At 38.9% G+C, this 22601-nt stretch overlaps 1 protein-coding gene across 5 annotated transcripts in view; it reads right to left on the bottom strand.

Moving 5' to 3' along the window:
* Positions 1-5584: 5584 nt before the first annotated feature.
* SGMS2 (sphingomyelin synthase 2) overlaps positions 5585-22601 on the bottom strand; it is a 98312-nt gene continuing 81295 nt past the window's right edge. For 4 of the 5 annotated variants that reach the window (XM_049630998.1, XM_049630995.1, XM_049630997.1 and 1 more), the window contains exons 2-6: positions 21479-22177; positions 17690-17807; positions 12480-12633; positions 7719-7885; positions 5585-6192 (exon numbers count right to left, since the gene is read on the bottom strand). In XM_049630998.1, the coding sequence (XP_049486955.1) occupies positions 5989-6192; positions 7719-7885; positions 12480-12633; positions 17690-17807; positions 21479-21933 (1098 nt within the window). In that variant the 5' untranslated portion in view covers positions 21934-22177 and the 3' untranslated portion in view covers positions 5585-5988. Of the gene's footprint in view, positions 6193-7718; positions 7886-12479; positions 12634-17689; positions 17808-21478; positions 22178-22278; positions 22600-22601 lie in introns of those variants that run through there. The other variant, XM_049630996.1, reaches the window with a different exon arrangement.

The raw sequence follows: 22601 nt of genomic DNA, 5'->3' as shown, positions 1-22601 counted from the left end.
CTTTAGTCTAACAAATTTGTGAGCTCAAACACACTTGGGGATTCTTTTGCATTCAAGGCCATTTTGCACAAGAAGCGTGAACTTTTGTCCCCTCCAAAATGTAGTGCGTTGCAAGTATAAGAAAAAGTAGTAGCATTTGACCAAAAAACAAAACAAAACAAAACAAACAAACAAAAAACCCAAACTGTTCAAGGATCAGTTTCCCTCTTAATAAAGTAACTGGCTGATAAAGTGATAAGGGAATAAACTCCCCCTCAAAACAAACAAACAAACAACAAAATCTCTAACAAATGGTGATGGCGGCCACAGTAATTATGACAGGAAGACAGCAAAACAGAAAACAAAACTCCAGTTCCAGCTCTAACACTTATGAACTCCTTTTCATCTCACAAAATGGGGTCACCACATCTTTACTTACCTACTTCACAGGGTTTTATGAAGATTAAAGAATGTATGTCAAGCATAAAAACTGTAAAATGCTATGCCTCCTTACAGGTGCCACACAGGAATTAAATATGCTTTACGCAGACACAGAGCTGTCCGTAATCCATTCCTATTCTAACTTACATTAGTGAATAATCCAGTATCCTGCTTCTGATAATCTTATCTATTAGAAGAAAAGGAAATGTTGGATGTCAAGGCCTACCGAGCATCACATCAATTCCTTGTGTAATGCATTCTAGATGAGGGTAGTCTTAGAACATATGCCCAGTGCAACCAGCAGACCACAGTGTTTCACGCAGGAGGACGGCATCACCAGTGAAATAAGCTTTCCATCCAAGGCTTGGGTGCACGTGGCAGAGAGACTATTCCGATCTGTACTCTATTGTGTCTGGAAAATCTAAAGAAAAAACCTGAACTACATCTGACAACTTAACCTTTGAACCATATTATCTTACTCCCCTTGCCCCACTCAACTGCTTTTACTAAATCTGTTCTGGGGCATCATGCCTTTATCTTTCATCAGGGGGTCCAAAACCAACTTATGGAATCAACGGTAGCAGTGACTGTTGAAGTCTGCTAGAGGACATCACCTCAGTGTCCCACTAGTGAAAGCATGAGGATGACATTTCTTTCAGGACTGAGTAACAGAAAGGACTGTTTTCTTTGACGAATTAATGATTCTGTCCCTTTGTGAGCAATGTAAATCAGAATCATGGAGTGTGTAGCTGATTTTTTTACTTCCCATAAATGACCTTATATTGTTCGGAATTATTTTTCACCTTAAATCCAAGGGCAGGGGAAAAAATAACACATTCCAGTTTACTTACAGTTCTATTAATTGAAGGTTATCACCTTATTTTAATAATAGTGCTTAAAGAAAATAATCCTCTTGTGGTTTTAATAAGCACTTAAAACCAAACAAAAATTTAAAATCTTTATAGAAAATAATTTTTTTTTTAAACCAAAAGAAACAGTAATACTAATTTTCAAAAGACTGTTGATGTCACTGTGGTTTATTGGGTAAATACAAAGTGTAGGCTCTTGCTTTTTTTTTTTTTTTCCTATTTTTTTTAAAGCAAAGCCAAGGAGATTAGAAACCAAGTACACATATCCTCTTTAAAATAGAAACATAAATTAGTTTTAACTAACAATTAGGCACTTAAAATGTAAATGTAAAATGGCATTTTTAGAAGTATAAACTATAGTTCCACTCCTAAATTCCTTCTGAAATGTCTTTTACAAACACAAAGCACAAGCATGGAAAACATTTCTAAATGAAGATAATTTCCTCTTAAAAAAACAAAACAAAACAAAACTTGAATGCAAATCCCAAATGATAGACCAATGATTAAGGTACTAGTGGGTAGGAGAAAAGAGCTTCTGAAATTTACATGTTTGATTAAAATATAAGCATTTAATAAAACTATTACAATAGCATACAGTATATATCGTAATGAAAAATATGTCAGGAAAATAATGAATTCTAGACTTAAAATTTTACTTTACAACAAGGCACTTAACACATTGAAACAGTACAGTAAATTTCCGAAAGAATGCAATTGGCTACCTCTCAAATCTTGTAATAATATATCTTTTGTGAATATACTGTAACATAACCATACATTTTGCAGCATTAATCATTGCATAGGAGGTAAATTAAATAATGAATTCCAACTTGGCAACTAGATTAGCTTATGTTTACAGTTTCTTCTTTTTCTTTTAAAGGACAGTTTTAAATAATTCCATAATAAAGAGCTATTCTCACTCATGATTCATTTAGAACACAGTATAGTTAATGAGTAATAAAATAAATGAGAACTTATAAGGTGTATATCTGTATAAAAACTTATCTTTGGGTACCTTTGACATGATTTTCAGTGTTTAGGTACTGAAGTCAAGAGCACTTCTTAATAGAAGAAATATTTTTAGCAAGTAAGTCAAAGGAGTTAAATTATTGCAACACAATGACATTAAAAAAAATACCAGAAATCTTTACACATACAAATAGAAAAGCCTTCAACACATGGCATATTACTTATCATATGCTCATTTAAAACTTGTAAACTCATTTATTAATAAATTCCTTCTCACACTTCCTACAGAAGTAAGTGTGTTAAGACCAGCTTAAATTTTTAATCGGTTTTACAGTGTAAAACAAAAAACAACAAATAATTAAAAAGAAATGTTCAAAATATTAAAGAAATAAGATGTGAACTTTTTAATTAAAACAAACTGCATGAGCTCTAGCATGTAAAAAATAATAATAAAAAATAAGAAAGCCAACCTGGTGTTTCAAAGTAAACAAAGTATATAGGTAGTTATAAAGGGAGACATTAATGATTGTGACAATGAGAGGTAAAATGGTGTTCAAATTTTCTTTGATCAAATGGATGAAAGATTAGAACTGCAACTCTCTGCGATCTAAGCACATTTTCCCTTGGGGAAAGGTTTAACATACCTTGAAGTTCCTTTTGCATGATGTTTTCAGATTATTGGCAAAAAATAAAACAAAACAAAAAACCAACCAACCAACCAACCAACCAACCAACCAAATGCCTTTTAAAAACATGAAAATCTACTTTTAAAAAGTGGCAAGTTTGTGTTCCAAGTCATATAACATATTTCCACAAGGGGGCACTGGTATACAGTAAAGAACCTTACACAATGTCATCATTCCACCAGACCAGGGGCTTGGGCTCACTCAAAATAGCCTTCTTTCCTCAGCAAAGCTTGTTTCCTAAGATGCCAGTAAAATTAAATAACAAATTTAAAATTAGTTTGGGTGGAGCTGGGAACAATGCTTTATTTTCAGAGCTGTGGAGGAGCTTAAAAAAAAAAAAAATAATCGAACCTGAGAGGAATCCATTTCCACTTGAAAGAATTTAGAAAAAATATGGAGTAATTTACAGGAATGATATATTATAGATATTGTGCAGAAGGACCAAATTACAAGGAAAGCTTCAAACAGGAGCACTGGTTTACAAAAACAAAGATAATGGATAAGATCTTGTACTGTAATTAGCAAGGAAAAGGAGCTCCCAAAATTTATTGTTTCAAAAGCAGGATCATAATTGTTTAAGTGTTCTAAGTGGCATGTTAGTTTAAGCCTCAAGTTTGCTTTCCTACATGTAGTGGAGTTTCACTGCTTTTCTTTTCCCATCTTGAAACTTTGGTATTTGCCCTCCTTATTTTCAAACCTCATGCTTAGTGTCTACTAGACATCTATCAGACATACACGTAAAGAACATGTGAGCAATAGTGTCCACATGTGAGGTCAGAGAGGTTTTTAAAGTTCTTTAAAAGGTGATGTGTTTTTTTAAAACTGTATTACTTGACTAAAATGCAAGCTTTACTGTTTCAAGGGTCTCTGGCAATCCACACACCGTGATTTTTAAATCTTAAATACTTTTCCCTTTTTAATTTGCAGAAAATTAGGTTTTCCAACACACTGTTGAATAAGGCTCTCAGGTATATCAGGTTATGAATCAGATGCTCAAGGACTATTCCAATGTAAGGAGCAAAAAACCCAGGCTTCAGTGTCACATGCTTTTGCTCATAATCAGGGAGCAGGAATTTAAACTCTGTGTTTTCAAGCACAACCCCTTATATATCACAAGTGTCAATATTTAATAAGAGAAAGTTATACAGAATTATGGCTAAGCACATCGGGGAAGCTACAGATATATTTCTTATCGGTTCATTTAATAACAAATACCTGAAAACTCCTTGCATTTCAAAGCCTGTCAAGGATATTTAGGATTTCAATTCTTGTTTTAAATGATCGGATGAAGAATGTCTTTCTTCCTCCCTTTGAATTCGACTACCTTTCCTTTAGTGATTCTTCTGTTACATTGAGAAAGAGCCATACTGAATACACAAACAGAATTTTAGCACCAAAAATAAGGACTCTTCTGAAAAATTTGTGCTGTGCTTCTCTCAAGCAATCTGAAGGTCAATTTTGTGTATCAAATCAAGGCAAACCAGTTTATAATGATAAATTTCGGGATATTTCTCATTCTTAAGTGGAGGGAAATTTTCACCTTCCATATAAATGTAACTGCCCCCTCACTGGCGTCATTGGCCTCTCTGTCTTCTGACCTAGTGTTGATGATTTTGTAACCATAAATCTTTTTTTAAACTTACTAGAAGTTTTAAGAGATTAACTCAGACAGCATTGATCTGATCTGATTTTTAAAAATCCATCTTCTTTTTGCACCACCTCAAAGAACTTTAGAAACGATGATCCCCCTTTTACTGAGTAGCTGTAACTGTCTAACAGACCGATCTCAACAGTAGGTTATAGTGCAGCACCGTGGTGTAAGTTCAGGATCAAAGTAAAATTACTCAATTGTGGCGTATGTCCTTAGGACCAGTTTATAAGAAGCTGAGTCTCTTGCTAAAAGGCAAGGATACATTACACTTTTGGACTCCTCCTTGGTTTTTCCACAAAGTACAATGTAACTAGGAAGAAATCGTCTGCAGTGAAATGTGGCCAACTGCATTTTTGAGTTCCAACCAGCAGCTCTAAAACAGATCTCCCACAGGGTAGGACAGGACAGAAATGCAGCCTTGTTCCCCAAGTGGCATGATCATCCGCTCACACACCTATGTGTTTCCAGCCTGTGCTGGAGCAGCTGACTGCCCTAGGGATACCAGATGCGTATCTACCAGGCAGATAGCATATACATGTGTACTCAAGGACCACCTGTTTAGCAGAAACAGCTCCAGGCGTCCTGTGTATCTGCCATAGAGATTCTAAGGGGAAATATTTACACACACATAAAATCTGTTAGATGTGTCAAATACTTCCATATTTACTTAGATCACCTTTCCTATATATATATATATATATATCTATATATATATCTATATATATCTATACACACACACACACACACATGTGCACGCGCGCGCGTGTGTGTGTGTGTATATAAGTATCAGTTAAAAAAAGTAGAAGTGATACATAGTGCATGGGGTGGTAGCAGCAGTGCACATTCCCAGACCTGACCCTGACCTTCCCCATGACAAAGTGGAAACAAAGTTCACCTCCAGTTTACTCCTAACCATGGATCTCCCCCTCATTAATAAGCCTAATACTAAAACCACTCTCAACATTGGGTAATTCTATTTACACAGTAGCTGTATATATCCAGATAGTTTATTTAAAACATTAACAAATTCTTCTGACCTTGGAGGAAAAAAAAAAAAAATCCTGAAAAAATTCTGTAGAGGGCTTTAGTGGAGAAAGAATAAGGATAGGAATAGTATGTTCTTTGGCACCTCTTTAAGAAGCTCATTAGTAAAATCCCAGTGGGGGGGCTTGTCACCAATGAATGAAGGGCTGCAGGAGAATATACCTTTCTCAGGATGAATCAGAAAAGCAGTCAAAGGGTAATACTTCGTTCATCTTTCTAATCATTTACACAAAATTTGGTCCACTTCTTCCTTTACCAGTCAGTTCTTCTAAAATAAAAACCCAAAACTATACCTTTGGTTACAGCGTTAACTCTTTTGGTGTAAGAGCTGATGCCTTTGTTTTGCTCCTCAGGTAGATTTCTCATTATCTTCACCGATTTTCTGAACCCGTGAATACTTTTTGCACGAGGATTTAAAGCAGCCAGGGGGCCAGGAGAGTGGCCAGGAGAAGCAGCAAGGAATTGAGCCTTGTACGTTTTTCTCGAAAAAATAAAAGATGGGGAACCACCATGCTCGAGACAAGAAATTAGTCTGTGAAGAGACCTTCAAGTTCTGTAAAAAGGAAAATGAGACCTATTTTTCATGATTTGTATCCCATTTTTTTTTCTTAATTAAATTGTCATTCATTGTACCATAACAGAGAAAGCAGCAGAATCAGGATCACAAGGCAGTAATTGTCTTTGCGCCTTTTCCCTGATTCTGACATGTTTCTGGTCCCAGCCCCCTTCCCCCCTTGCTCCAGCTCATGCAAATTCTTCTGCCTGCAGTCCCAATAAGAGTGCAGATTCAGGAACGGATGTGAGAGTGGGCCAGGAGGAAGAGTTGTAAAGGTGTGTGAGCAGGTGGATGTAGGCTGGAGGAAGATGGAAGAGTGCAGGGCAAGCTTGCAGGGTGGAACACATTTAAGAGGAAAGGTGAAAGTTTTGGTGGGGTGCTGCCAATAGACATTTAGACAGAAGTATAAGGAAGGGGAAAATTAAAGTTCATAAAATGGGAAGTAGAACTAGAGACAAAATAACCCCAAAAGAGGCATCTATCAGTGGACACCACTAAACGAGAATCGATTTAGACCCTTAGGGAATGGCATATTTCAACTGCTCACAAATTACATGCATTGGACAATACGGCAAGACTATCCAAAGGTAAGTTAGACTACACAGACTCATGCTCTTTCCTTTTTTAAAATTTTTAAAAATGTTTTATTTATTTTTGAGAGAGACAGAGTGAGAGCAAGGGGGGGGGGGGCAGAGGAAGGGCGACACAGAATCCGAAGCAGGCTCCAGGCTCTGAGCTGTCAGCACAGACCCCAACATGGGGCTCGAACCCACAGACCAGGAGATCATGACCTGAGCTGAAGTCAGATGCTCAACCAACTGAGCCACCCAGGCGCCCCTGCAGACTCACTCTCCTACACCAAGCACACACACCTAGACTAGGAAAACACATAGAAGGGGAGGAGTCTTCCCATATTGGGATGACAGGAAGAGAGCAGGAGTTAGGAAGGCTTCCCAGAAGACGTGGCATTTGAGCTAGCTCTTCAACATGAACAGGAGAAGAAGAAAAGGTCATCTGGGAATGGAAGGCACCAGCAACAAATAAGGAAGGGACGAGAAGGGAAGCCAGAGAGCACAGTATCACCGAAAGACAGACCAAATCCAGGAATTCATGGACTGCTTATTTTGCCTTTTTAAAATAGATTCTGTCTTTGCCTCAAAATTTCAGTTCTTTGAAGGCAGGGAGCATGTCTTACCTGGCTGCCCCATGACGCTTCTACAGAGAAGGTTCCTGCATTTTAATTTAGCATTTATACTGCTTCAATTCTGGTATTGACTAGTTGAATTAGTAAAACACCATGCTCCATAATTATACAGCACTTTTATCCTTAAATGTCATTTATATTGGTGACATCATTTAAGAAGCAGTAATAGGTATACGTTTCAGTGAACTGACCCAGACCCCACAAGTGGGTGGCGACAGTGGCTATTCCCACTAAGCCACCTGAACCCCCGCTGCATGAAAAGGGGGCCACTGCATTTAAAGAAAAGAAAATCATCCCAGGATAATTTCACTGCTCTCACCTTTTCATTGGCCATTGAATGGTACCACCAAAACAGCCGTGTTGTAATATAATAAGCAATGATCACGTCGACAGTATAGTGTTCATGTGCTACAAGAATGCAGATGATCCCGGCAGCACTCAGCAGCCAGCAGATTAAATGATACCACCAGAAGTGACGAGGTGAATCTAGACAGGAGGAAAAGTATAGAGTTAGTAAGATTCCCAGAGATGAATTTAATGATTACAGTCTATGTTAATGACCTTAAGTAGAATAATCTAAGGTCAGGAAGTCACTGGAAGAAGAAAACCGATTAACCCAAAATGAGTCACTGTGAACAGTCCGGGATTTGCTCAGGTACAAAGAGAGAAGGAGGGGACCACCGGGAGCAGGTCTCATAGTCATTCATTGGGGAACAGTCACTCCCTAGGTATTCTAGGCCTTGTCCGCTAAGTTGTTCAATAAGGAAGAGAAAAGAATTGTTTTTCAGGTTGGTTGGAATTGTCTCATACTGGCTCACAGAAGAGATCCCACTGGAAAGAAAAGCAGGAGGGGTCAAAAGAAAGGGTAGTTGTCAATGAAAATGTAGGGAAAAATAAGAAAGCAGGAGTAATTTCAGGTCTTACAGAAACGTACTTTGATTTCTCCAGGGGGAGAAAAATGGCATTGTGGCCAACAGTATTTTGCTTCTCAGCAGTTTCATACTGTTATTGCTAATCGTGACTATGAAACACTCCCGATGTAAAGCTTAGGGTTCTGGCTCATTCACTTGTGGATTTTAACCTTCTCCTAGTGAGTCCAGTAAAAAGGTCATTATATTGATTAGCTAGAGGAGAGAACCAGAGCACTCATCAGGTGAAATGCGATCATACACCCCACAGCCCGCGCACACAAGTGATGAGGACACAGGCAGCAACCTCTAGTTCATCTCTAATAACTTTCCCTTTTTTCTTTTTCTTTAATAGCTGTGTCTTTTTTTTTTCTATTTTAAAGCCTTATTAACTCACAAAGTTAATAATCTAACAAATTTTTTCATATTTAACTGTGTTTACATTCATAGTGACATTTATTTCTAAGTACAGCACAATGGTAGAATGCCAAGAGAATCCATTTCCAGAAATCCAGATGAAATAAACACGAAATCAGGTATCATTCAAATGAAGAATATTTTTTGGTGAAATAGCTGTTGCTCTTTTGGTTTCAAGTATAACAGGAAGTTTATAAGCCTGTTTGCATTTGGAAGTCTGCTGTTTAATTTTTGCATGCACGCCTTATCGCTTCTCAGTTGGTTCATCCTGGCACAGACTTCTAGCAGACAATGGATAGACTCCTAGAATTTTAAAGCTGGAAGAAGCCTTACCCTTTACAGCCTGGTGGCCACATCCAGGCCCCATAACTGTTCCATTAGGTGGAGAGTACTCAAAATTGAACCAACTCTTAGAAATCTGGAGATTTCACGAAATATGCATTCTGCAGAACCACAGACTCCACCCTTCTCTGAAGCTTCACAGCAGCTCAGTTCCCTTTGGTTATAAGGTCATCTGGTACTTATTACCTTAGAAGTTAAAAATGTTTGGGCAAACCAGAACAATTTTGTATTTGTTTATCCACAAGAATCAAAGCTGAAGTATAAAAGGAGTAAAGAGATGGGCCGAGTGGTCATTTAGCACTTGTGGAATTGAAAATGAAGTTTTAAGAATGTCTGGAAATACTAACACTGCTCTTCCATAAAAATGTATTCCCAATTATGCTACCACATTGGGACCACTGCTCACTAACTGAGAACACTGGCTGGCTGAACCAAAGAAAAGATTTAATATAAATTGTTTTGAAATAGAAATGGGAAAGTGGTAACTTTTCTGCTTTCCCATTCTACCATAGGATTAATAACATCAGGCTGAAAGAGGATGACACAAATATTAATTCACCCCACTGCCTGTGTGGGATCCAAGCCCTACAGACATTGAATCATACAGACAATGGACTTTGTGTGGTAGCATGGTAAGAAGGAAGGAAGGAAGGAAAGACAGAAGGGAGGGAGGGGGAGGGAGGGAAGGAAGGAAGGAAGGAAGGAAGGAAGGAAGGAAGGAAGGGAGTTTTTCCCTCTCTACCAGCAAGGCACTTGGTACTAAAAGCTAGGCTGATTTCTTCAGGCCAGTTTTATAGTTTTATAAGGAACCTAGGCCTCAGTGAAATAGTTGCACAACTGTGTAAAGCTCCCCTCTGTGTAAAGCCCACAAAATGGTCCTGGTCCCATGTTTTTATCTGTTCTCTTGACTAAATTAAAATCTATTCATGACAACCAGGCAAACAAGGAAAGAGACCAAACAGATCAAAAGGCAGGAAAACAAAAAAATATATGAATGATGCATCTGATTCTAGAAGCAGACAGCTCAAAGAAACCATCTGGGACCACTGCTTACTCTGAACCAGAACACAGGGCATCACTTAGAAGGTGACTGTTTTTCCTAATTGCATAGGAAACGGGCACAAACGTGGAATGCTCTGTCCATGTACAGAACTGATGCTAGAGTTGGGTTTGTACTTAGCATCACAGATTTGCCATTTCATTCCTCACCAAAAATTAGAAACATCAGGATGTAATTCTTTCACTGCTGTATGTTAACTCACACAGTTTTTGAAACCTCAAGCCAAAATCACGTTTTGGGAAGAAAATATCTCTACATACTGCATAGCCTTTATCAGAGCATAAAAATAATCACAAGTTGCCTTGCTATTGTCCTGAAGTAAAAGAAAGAACAATAATGGGCAATATATTTGGACTGTTCCTTAGCAATTTTATAAGATCAGACAAGTATGGGCTCCCAAATATTCTAAAGAGACCCAAGAAATTAATAGCATAACCTCTAGAGTCAGCCTGCTTGAGGTTGAATATCCCATCCTCCAATTACCAACTATGGACCGTGGGAAGTCACTCTCTCTAAGTGTCCTCTCTGAAAAAGGGGAAAACAGTGCTGCTCTCATGGGGTGGCTGTAGGATTAAATGAGTTATTTTGCATCAAGGACTTAGAATAGTGCCTGGCACAGAGTATTATGTCTATTTGCTATTATTGTTAGCATCACTTGGTCTTCAGTTATTTTCTAAAATTGACCTTCAGTTTCCTGGGGTGTTTCTTGTCATTACTTGCAACTCACCATGGCTTCGTTCCAACATGCAGCTCCTCCCTGCCTCACCCTCATCTTCTTCTCTAAGTTTTCTATGATTCTCAGATTAGAGAGAAACTCCTATAGCACGAGTCCACCTCTGGACTAGAAAATAATTGATCTTACACACTGGTGGAACTCTTCCCAGCAAAAGTTAGAGTTAGAGTCATCAACAACACAGATCTCTCTACTGGCTCATCAGAACCAATAACTACATATGAGAAATAACTGACATTGAAGGAAGAGACAACCCCCGATATCGGTGCAGAAACAGATTCAGGTTCCTCCCCATTACCACCTCTGGTAGAAATGTGAGGACAGAAATAAGGGGAAAGGTCCAGAACGGCCTCCACCTTATGTCAGGAATAATGAAGCCTGTGCATTTAACATGCTACTCTCCCCACTCTAAGTGTGTGTGTGTAGCACTTACAAAGGAAACACCTCAAACTACACAATTCTTACAAAAAAAAAAAAAAAAAAAAAAAGACTTCCTCTACTGCAAATAATCTCAAATCTTTGTCCTAAAGCCCTCAAAGCGGAACTGAAACCTGAGACCCCAGGCGGCCTATGGGGACAAGAACTCACTTATGTGCCACTGACAGATAAACTGTGATGTCCATACTGCCATGAAGTAAGGCTAAACCTGTTTGGATTAATGACAGGCCAAGAGAGGGTAGAAGAAGCAGGACAACAGAAGGGCAGGCAACCTTTTGTTGGTCTTTGCCAAAAGGCCTCTTTACAATGCTGAGGAAGTGAAGAAAGTGGAGATAAAGTTCTAAGAAACAATATGGAGTATTCTGGAACTAAAGGTGAAGGTTAACCTGACCAGCTTTGCAAAAACGAAGGGAAAGCTATCACTTACTTTGAAAGGACTTTGAGGTGATGGGTCTACATAAATCGAACCTCAGAAATCTACAACAATGGGATCTGCTGGGCAGCTAACCTGAAACACAGCTCCCATGATGAAGGAGGCACCATGCCAGCCATGAAAGCTGCTGGGCTCCATAAAGATTTTGTATAATGGCAATTAAGTGTATAAATATGGAAAGATACTTCACATTCTTGCCTCCATGTTTTGTATGAAGAAATGATCAATATTGGCAAAATATTTTTTGAAGATGCCTATTAAAAGCACAGAAGTCAGCTGGAAAATGGTGAAACTGAAATGGGACAAGAAAACATCTAAAAAAAGGGGAAAACATCAAATTATTTGGAATGATGGAATGGAAGTTTCATACAATGGAAATTTCACACTCATAAGTCATTTACATTCAGCTTTCCAGTGCACTGATTCTGTTTGTAATAAACTTAACACCTATTTGCCAACACTAAAATAGCTTTTCATACCTTGAGAGGTTCTAATGAGGGACTGAGACATTCTGGAGCCAGATTAAATGTTAGAGAATCCAGGGCCAAGTTTTAAGTCTCCCATGTTCAAATCACATAGGCCTAGTTGGAATGAATTAAATACACTCAGACACACATACTCTCACACACTCACACACCTGTACCTTCCATAGCTATCAAGCCCAAAGGGTAAGAGTTCCCATAAGTTTCAGGGCCCAGGGATCCCTCCCACTACAGCGGTCAATAGAGTGGGAATGAGTTAGTACTCACATTCTTTGATGAACAAATAAGTAAGTGTCAGCACAACGGTGTGACCACTGAAGAGGAAGTCTCCACACAAGATATGGGATCCAGTTATGGACAATCCACCACCAGAAATCAACCGTAGAATCCGTTGTACTTTTGCCTGAGAGTCTCCGTTGAGCTGAATGACACAAGAAGATAAGAAACTTTACAAGCCGATAAAAATCACATTTCAGCCTCATTTCTAAGATATTTAGAAAGGTCAAAACAAAACAGCTAAAAAAATTCACTAGGCTGTGCTTTTTTCTTTTTAACTTAAAAACTCAAAAAGAATCCAAGAGGGTAGCTCCTCAAACTAGGTTTTATTCATTTATTGGCGAGTTTTAGTGACATGCTTTAAATTATTCAATATGTTACTAATAATATGTTTTGGTGGTAGTGTGTCCTTGGGCAAAGCTTTTAAAAATATTAATAACCAATGACTTCACCACAGCTATGCGCTGAAAAAAAATCAAAGCTACTTTCTTTCCTCTTTTTAGGGGGAAGTCAGGGTTTTGGATGGTTAATATTTGATTCAGCTGAACACCACATTACTAATATTCTAAAGTGTATTCAGACCTTGTGTTAAGTGGGCAGCTGAAAGTGTACAAATAGCTGTATTAATATCTGATCAAAACATTTCACAGTTAAAACGGGGAGCTGCAACACATTAAATAATTTAAACAGGTTTGAAAATGATGGATTAGAGATGTATTGGCAGCTTTAAAAGTGAGTAGCTTTGATTAGGAAAACCATCCTCCAAAGAAATAATCTGTGTGTTACTGCAGAGGGTCAGAAGAGAGTCCCTAGAACAATGGTGCAGAAGTCCCTAGAAGCCACCATGATGACACGGGAAACAATGATGGGCCAGGATAGGAGTTTGACCCAATAGTCAAAAGCTTATATCCCATGAAAATTTTAGCATATGGGAAGGAGCAGTGGACTGAGCTGGTCAGAATAGTAGGCATGAAAAATTGGAAAACTGAAGTGCTTGGGGGTCCAGGGTTTCAGATCAGCCTAGCATCAGTTGAAGAGGCTTAGAAAATCAAAGAATGATATTCAGAAATATATTCAGGTAATAGTACACAGTAGAGGAGAAATATAGAAAGACCACTAATGACTATTCATTTGGCACCTAGGGGGACAGTTGTATGCCATGCTGTCTTTTATACTCAATGATCCCTGAACCATGGCCAGTCCAGTCTTGATGGTGGTTAAACTGGTCGTGAAGACAGGTAGTACCCTGCCCAAGTGGATGCATGGGGTGAAGGAGGGTAGGGTGTGTACAAATGGATGGGAGGAGAGTCTGGGAGGAGAGAAATTCAATTAGCCTCTAAAGCAAGTAGAAAACCATCTTATCCAGTAGAGTAGGAATCAGGGCAGGATTCTTTGCCCAAAACATCACTACTGGGGAGCCTAAACATTTCCTGATAAAAAACAATTCATACGGATCTGGAAAGCTTTCTGGTATCCAGATGACCTATGTAAAAAGGCAAACACACCATGATTGGTTAATAGTTGAGAATAAAGCTCTGTAACAGAAAATGACATAAACCATGATTAGAGAGTAAAGTGAGAAAAAACCTTCTTCAAAAGTTTGTTTAGGGCAAGCCCAGCTGGCAAAAACACAACATAGATATTTTATCAAGACTTGATAGTCCAGGGGTTCCTGGGTGGCTCAGTCAGTTAAGCATCCAACTCCCGATGCTCAGGTCATGATCTCACAGTTCATGAATATGAGTCCCGCATCGGGCTCTGGGCTGACACTGCAGAGCCTACTTGGGATTCTCTCTCTGCCCCTCTCTGCTCTTTCCCCGCTCATGCTCGCTCACTCTCTCTCAAAATAAACAGACATTACGAAAAAAAAAAAAAAGTAACAGGTGATCTTGGCTTGAAAAGACAGGCTCTAGAAGGCTGCAAAGGATCCACATCTGAGGAAGGAGAAGTACTGTGGACAGAACTACAGGACTCATTTCAGGTTCACCTCAGGAAATGTGTGCTGTAAACTACATAAAATTATGGATACGCCCTTCATGTGCAAGACAGAACCTAGCCGGGTGCTTTATCAGATCAACCACAGTCCTTCAGGAATTTCTTGTCACGTGGTTGGGACAAACAACTGTCAACACGGAGATCAAATAAAAAAGTACATACACTGCCCAACCATTGTGTTTCCAGTTTAAAAGAACACATGACTCTTCATTTCAAAACCCAAATATATATATTTTTATCCGCTCACCGTTCCCAACTCAACACTCTAATTTTCTAAGGGCAGAAACACTTAAAGCCATCAGTCCCTTTACCTGGGATTAGATGGGCCCCAAAGGTATAAGCAAACTAGGAGCTAAACTACTGCCACACATTCTCTTCTCCCCTCTTCCTTTCAGCAGCCAGGGTGAATGGAGATTTCTGATAGCACTGGATTCATGATGCCTTTACAGAATACAGAACAGAGGAAGCACTCTCTCTCCTTGCTCTGTCTTTTCTCAGTTCTTAATTCCTCAGTCCTGTCACTGCTATCCTAGATATCAGTTCATGCTCAAGAAAGGGGAAAAAAGAGGGTGGGGTGAGGGTATAAAGAAAACTGAGGAAGGTCAGGGAAGGTAATGGTGAGAGTTGGGATTAATGGATTTATTTTTCTAATTTTGTTCTGGTTCACTGGGACCCCCAACGCTCACCACTTATGACTCTCGTTCCTATTAATTTCCTGATTTGTCAGATACCATTCTATGCCATGACTGGATATGGAACTGAAGATGCAGACAGCTAAGAGGAGAAGCATCAATCACAAGAGCCAAGGCAGACAGAGGCTCAGTGTTCTAAGGGCTCCTCGAACTGTCACCTCTGCACGCCACTCCCCACAAAAAAAAAAAAAAAAAAAAGTACAAGACAGCCCAACTTCGTTGCTGCCAAGTCAGAAAACTTACCTTGCAGACTGTCCCTTCAGTTCAGAAGAAAAGTCCTCCAGACATCCTTGGCCAAGGTGTGAGGAAAACTTTCTCAGGGAACAGACTATAGTCATTCCAGCCCAACATTCTTGTATGTGGCAAAATGGGTTTGAAAAGCTAAATCATTTCATTCACGTTCTAATAACTGGGCCAACATTTATTTAAACACACTTCTCAGAACACACAGTTTGTGACTGCAAACCAAAGCCTGGATTGCTGGGTTGAAGCAAATTGTAAGCAAAAGACTTAAAGTAAAGCCCAAGACAGACAAGGGAGAAGGCAACTGGAAAACCGAAAGCCAAATATTTCACCAATCTTGTGAAATCACTCGTGGTGATTGTATCTTGTGAGTAACAAGTTTATTCGGCACCAAGGACTAGATGTGACACCCTCTCACAGAGAGTGGTTTCAGTATACATGGTTCTGTCATTGCTCATTGCCACGAAGGACATTCTACACAGTCAGCAACAGAGGAGGCAGGTAGATTACCTAATAGCCTTGTGACCACAAAAATCTAAGGAGCACTCAAAGCCAGTGGCTGAACCACATTTAGAACACAATTCTGACTCTTGTTCCATAACACCCTATCACCTCTAGTCAAAATGATTTGTGTTTGTTTTACCGAACCATTACTCAGGCACCTATAGCCTGCTTATGCTTCAGGAAGAGGTCTTGACAAATGAACATGGGGGCTATTTAGTTAGGATGCCACCAGAGCTTCCATTGGGAGTATTTGTAGCTTGGTGATCCAGTGGTATGTTTACTGATGTGGCTTCTGAAAATTGCAACTCTTCCAGGGAGGATAATCTTTAATTTACTTTCTTTCTATAATCATAGCAACTCATCTCTGCAAACCCCATCCATTACTAGGATGGGCTTGCCTTCTTTTCTGTGCCCATTTCTTCATCTAACACATAGCAATAACCCCTTAGAAGTGTTTATTACATTTCTGAACTTCTCCCATGCCTTAAATTAGTTTCACTAAAAATCAGCCAATGTTTAAATTCAATATGTACACTGTTTTAATTACAGATACTTTCTGCTTTGATGGCTTTGGAAAATTATAGCTTCTCCAAACCACACCTATATTTGGTGAGGGAGACTGTTGACTTAGAACAACTCTATTTTTCCTTCCACCTTGGACATCTGCTTAGTGTTCAGTAAAATATGATGTTAGACTTTACTCCCTTGTCCAGAAAGCACATGATTTGTATGCTTCTTTTTTTATAAACCAGGACATACTGGGGTCTAAGATGATTAACAGCTCTCTCACGAAGTGGCTCTACCTGGAGAGACTGTAAACCCTGCTTAAGACAGTTTCAGTATTTATTCCCACAATGTATTCCAGCAAAAGGCCCCTCTAGCTTTCCAACTGCTAAAAACTTTGGGGTCATCCTCAGCTTCTTTCTTCTACATCCATATCCAACTTATTAGCACATCCTGTTGGCCTTACCGTCAAAATTCATCTTGAATTGAATGACTTCTCCTCACCTCTTACTGCCACCACTGAAGTTCATTTTCAGTGGGCCACAAAGGGCCTCGGGGACCCAAGGCCTGTCCCACCTCCATCCTTTCCACCTCTACTCAGCCACATGAGCCTCCTGACACCTTTTAAATCTACTGTGACTAAGCTATTTCCTTGGCTTAGGGCTCCCCCCAACCACATGGCTCACTTCCTTATCTTGTTTGCTGCCCAAATGCTTTCTTACTACAGAAGCCTTTCTGATCTCTGTATAAAGTAGTACCTGTCCTCAGCATCGCTCTTACCCTTACTCAGCTTTTCTGTTTTTCATCTGATAGCAACCTGACATATCATTATGTGACAAGGTGTGCATTTATTTCTCAGTTGTCATCCCCCAACAGAATATAAGCTTTAGAAGAAGAAAAACTTTGTTTTGGTCATTGCTGTTGCTACAGTGCTGGCCTGGTGCAGAACAGGAGCTTAATACTTGAATGAATGAACGAATGAACGAACGAATGAATGAATGAATAGGTAAATAAGAGGGCAAAAAAGCAGAGTTGAACACCCCACTGTAAACTTTTAGTTAGTAGAAAATGAACGTCTAATGCACAAAGATACACATTTTATGAACATATTTAAATTTCTTCCCCCAAGTCTCAAGAGAAACAAAAACTATATTAGATTGCATTTAACACATATGAAAGTGTCTAAAGAGCATGTCAATAGGGAGCAGGCGTTCAATAATTGTTTTCTTCATCTCCTCTATATGGTAATTCAGAGGTACTTACCTTTGGGGCACACTGGAAATGCATTCCAGGCACAGGGAGAGTAGTAACATACATTGTGATACAGCGATACAGGTATAAAGTTCCAATGATAAAAAAGAATCTGCGCCCCACTATTGACCTAAAGGAAAAACAGGGGTGGGGAAAACAAGTTTACTTGTTGTTTCTGCTCCTAATGCATTATCAAACAACGTTTAACAGAATAAAGAATAATACAGAGTGGCATTAACAGACCACAGTTTCACAGCTCAAAGGCTTATTTGTGAACTGCCCACCCCTGCAATCCCATGGAGAGGCCATACTGTAGTTTTCAGAAACAGAGGTTCACATATTGTGATAATTCTAGGTGGGTTGGGACCCAAAAGGAGTGTCTGTGGGGAGTGGGGGAGTTAAAGTTGACTCAGGGTTCTAGACAACCACCTCTCCTAAAAAAGTTACTCTTTGTGCCAAAGAATTCAATGAACTATGTTTTCAGTCAACTCACTGCATTAATAAAACCTTCTCTTGAGAACATATCGAGGTATAAACGAGCCAGTCACAGAGGAATTAACTAATGAGCCAAGGTGATACTATATAATTGGACACATAGGGAAATGGGACAACTAATTTAACCTAAGTTATATAAGCAAGGTTTATTTGGAGACCATCCAAAAGGATTTTCACAACTTGAGCATGAACTATTTTGTCTATGACTATATAGATTTTTAGAGAATTAAAAAAAATTTTTTTTTAATATTTACTTTTGAGAGACAGAGAGAGACAGAGCATGAGCAGGGTAGGGGCAGAGAGAGAGGGAGACACAGAATCCGATGCAGGCTCCGGGCTCTGAGCTGTCAGCACAGAGCCTGACACGGGGCTTGAACTCATGAGCTGTGAGATCATGACCCAAGCCGAAGTCGGACGCTCAACCGACTGAGCCACCCAGGCACCCCAATTTTCAGAGAATTATATTTTGAAACTGTCCAAAGTATCCTTGTGCATTTACGGGCATTTACCAGTGAAGCTCTTAACTGATGAGTTTACCCTTGTTTTATTCAACCTTGATCCAAAAAAGCAATAAATAAATAAATATCCCACAAGTCCTTTTATACTTTCTATTTTTTGGTGGAAACTGATATTAGTCCCTGTCCTGGACCACTAAGTCCTCACTCCAAGGCAGTGGTTCCTAGAGGGTGACTCTGAGCACACCGTCCTCCACAGGGGTAGGCCCTGCCTGCTCGCACCACTGCTTCACGGGTATCTGAATGGGCTTTGAGGGTTCCGAGTGTCCTTATGTCCAGTTGAAGATGACAACTCATTTTCTGCTATGCAGTTAGGGGTGGGTCTATAAACTCTGGGCTCTGGGGACTCAGAGATGGGCGGGGTCCATAAAGCCCCTAGAATTGCTAATTGTGACTTCCCTAGCACATAAACTGTATTACTCCAGGTCCCTCATTTTCAGAGCTCTCAAACTTTCAAAACTAATACTGATCAAAGACTTCTGGAAAAATAGGCAGTTTCAGGTATGTGGCATATTTTTAGTTTTCTCCAAGACTTTCATCTGATGTGGATCAAGGTCTAATTCAGGTAACTTAGGATTTCTAACTTACAGAATTATGTACAAATGTAATTTTAGTTGCATGTTTCCAGTAACTATTTTAAGAATATTCCAGGGTTTCTGGGGTCAAAATATAGAGAAGAAAAATACCTAGACTATTAGATGAAAGTATTTATTTAGTGCAAGGCCATTTATTTCAAAGGTTTGCTATGCTAACTATGCCTTTTCAAGTACTGAAAAGGAATGGGCGATAAACAGTGCTAAGTCTCTCCATTTGGTTAAGTGAAAAACAATTCATTCTTTGCTTCTAGCTCAGACCCCAAAAAGTGTTGAACTGTGTGCTCCATGCTCTTAGACAAGGTGAAGTAATAAGCAGGAATTATTATGAGTCAATTATATTCATTCCAGCATTCTGAGTTCAGTTGTACTCAGAACTGAAAATTAACTTAGAAGGTAAAATGTGCACTCTGTAACCTTATTTAGAAAAATAACTAGAGCTAATTTCCTCCCCCCCCCCCCCCCACAGCTTTGAAGATGCTTTAACAAAGAAGAGCAAGTAGGATTTCTCATTCAGCCAGGATGTTCAAAACATGTTACAAAAATTATTCTACTAGTTACTAAAATACATGATACAATTTTACCTCAAAAGTGAAAAAAAATTAGTAATTTCCCCAACAAATTTCTGATGATGGGTTGTGACCAAAATGGTAGGTATCATTAAAATGTGTGGTCATCTATGACATGGTAAAATCTCAGGTGGGCATGGAGAGGCAGTGCATAACAACTCTTTAGATGAAGATTCAAATAAATTGAGACTGTACCTCTGGATAGAAGCCAGCTACTTACCAGACCCTGGAAAATATCTCTTTTCACATATATACAAATAAAATGTTGGCCTAAATTAAAGGAGAAAGCAAACACCTTTGGCCTATGCAGGCTCTCTTATTTTCAGTGTCAATTGTAGAAACCAGAAAGAGAAACACTAAAGTTCAACAAATGTATTGTTTGCTTTTGGGATAAAGCATACCATAACTAACAACTTTGGCAGCAAAAAGTTTTAGTAAAAGGCAGCTGATGGCTATCTTTTACTTACACATATTAAAGAAAATGTTTAGGAATGACTTTGGTTTGTAGAATAAGTTTTGAAAACTACAAACTTGAATTTGGGGAACTCTTCAGCAAATAGAGACTGAATTCTTCTATTCTCAAAGCAACAACCAATGGAAAGAACAATATGACATAAATTCTTTCTTCTAAAAATGATCTTGTGTATTAATGTAAAAATCCTATTTGTGAATTTTTGAACAGTATGTATTGACTAAATATATATTACATTTTCAAAAGCCTCAGTTTATGAACAATGCTTTGATCAAACTTATATTTTAGTGATTTAATTGCTAGAATCTTAGTAGAGAACAAATCTCCGAAGGATAAATGAAATGAAAAGGGGAATTGAGGGGCCTTGTTTTTATGGGCTAGCAGCGAGATTTCACAGGGAAGCAAAAATAACCACTTCAGAGCTATGTCCTATTTTTAAGTGTCTTTAAAGCAAAAGTACCTGGCTTCCTACTTCCTGATTGCTCCTGTTTCAAAACAAGGAGACTGAAACCAGTGAACTAAGAGCTCCTTTGTGGTGCCACGAGGGAAACTGGACAGTGTGTTTACTTTAGAAGTCTAAAGCCCAAACTTCATAGACCCACATCTAAATTCAATTTCTAAAACTCTTGTGATTGGATTCCCAATAGGCAAAAGAAAAGGAAATGTAAAATTTGAGAACTCCTAAACAGAAGCAAACCTCAAAGAACGCCATTGACTATAGACCAATATAGTCATCACATTATGAGTAATAAGAGAAAAACACTTCCCAGTCTACTCCATTCCCCACCTGTTAAAAGCCTAAAATAACAAAAGCATGATGATGTGAATGTTATTCCTTTCCAAGCCTCTTGATTTATCATTCAGATACCACAGTACCAAGTTGCTTAAAATCAGGAACTGCACCTTACATTCATCAACTCTGAATCACCAACCACAGCATATCTGTAGTGTCCTCATATTTGCCCCTTTCATACACAGTTGCTCAACAAATGCTTACTTATTCAATAAGGTAGATCTTTGCATGGCTTCTTGTCATCAAATGCCTGGCTAGGAATGAATTTATCGGACAAAACTGAGGAAGACAATTTCAATTATATATTTACTCCCTTAAATACAAGCTTACGGCAAGTCCCCCCAAAATTATTAGACCTACTTACTTGTATCTCAGAAACAGCCACTGGGTGATCCATAATCCAACTAATATAATCCCATTTATTTCTGATACAGAAAATGCCCATTTTACCCGATCAATGTAATCAAAAAACTTGTCTGGTAGTGGAGGGCTGAGCTCCTTGGGAGGCACCCTTTCGTGCACAACTGTGATCATGACGGTTGTTAAAACAAGGTTGAAAAGAGCGTACACAAAGGCGATCCCTGTTTTCCACCACTCCAGGGGAAATTTGTTCCTTGATTCAGTGGGCATAGCAATTTGGATATAGTCTGGGTACTTTTTGGTGCCCTTTCGCAACCCATTGGATAAGCTCTTAGGTTTACTGTTGCCATTTTTGTTTTCTTCTTCAACAGGCTCGGCAGGTCTTGTGTAAGTATTTGCGGGATCATTGGTTTGATTTTCCATATGTTCCTCGAGTTTTGCTGTCTCTATAATATCCATGGTCCCCCAGTCTTCAGATCAAGAAGGAGATGGTAAAGTTCTTGTTCTTTGTGCAAACTTAACTTTTCAAATCCCTCTATTTCCGAGATCAACATGGACTCTTATAACTGATTTTGTTTCCTAGCACAAAGTGAAGAAGGTGGCCATCTGATTACTGTTCCTTCCATGCAGCTACCTGCTGTACACTCACCACCTTCAAGAAAGGAAGCCAATTTTCTTTCTCCCAAAGGTGTTACTCACCCACCTGTAAAAAATAAAACAAAACTACGCTCAGAAACGGTGTGTGTCCAACTGTCAACCATCCAAAACAAAACAAAAGCATTATCAAAATAAGGAAGCAAATACCAAAGCCATTTGCTTTATAAATATATCATAAGAACATGGTGAAAGGTGTTAAGATGGAATTTATTTGTAAAATACTGAGTTGTCTTATCTTGGAATTCTTGTCTCTTTCTGAGCTGATGTCAGTATTAATGGGAACATTTTAATAAATCCCTTTAAAATTTCTTTAAATAAAAGTCAGGACCCAACTTGGCAAATACTTCATCAGACACTATTACTTGTTGCTAACCATGAAGTCACAATATGTTAGAACCTCTCCAGAGACCACATCATTCTTTCCTAAGACTGTAGCTTTTCTGTGAACCTGGAAGAATAAAAAACTGATG

This window comes from Panthera uncia, chromosome B1 (genome assembly GCF_023721935.1).
Source record: "Panthera uncia isolate 11264 chromosome B1, Puncia_PCG_1.0, whole genome shotgun sequence".
Taxonomy (NCBI): Eukaryota; Metazoa; Chordata; class Mammalia; order Carnivora; family Felidae; genus Panthera; species Panthera uncia.
This window is presented reverse-complemented; position numbering and strand designations above follow the sequence as displayed.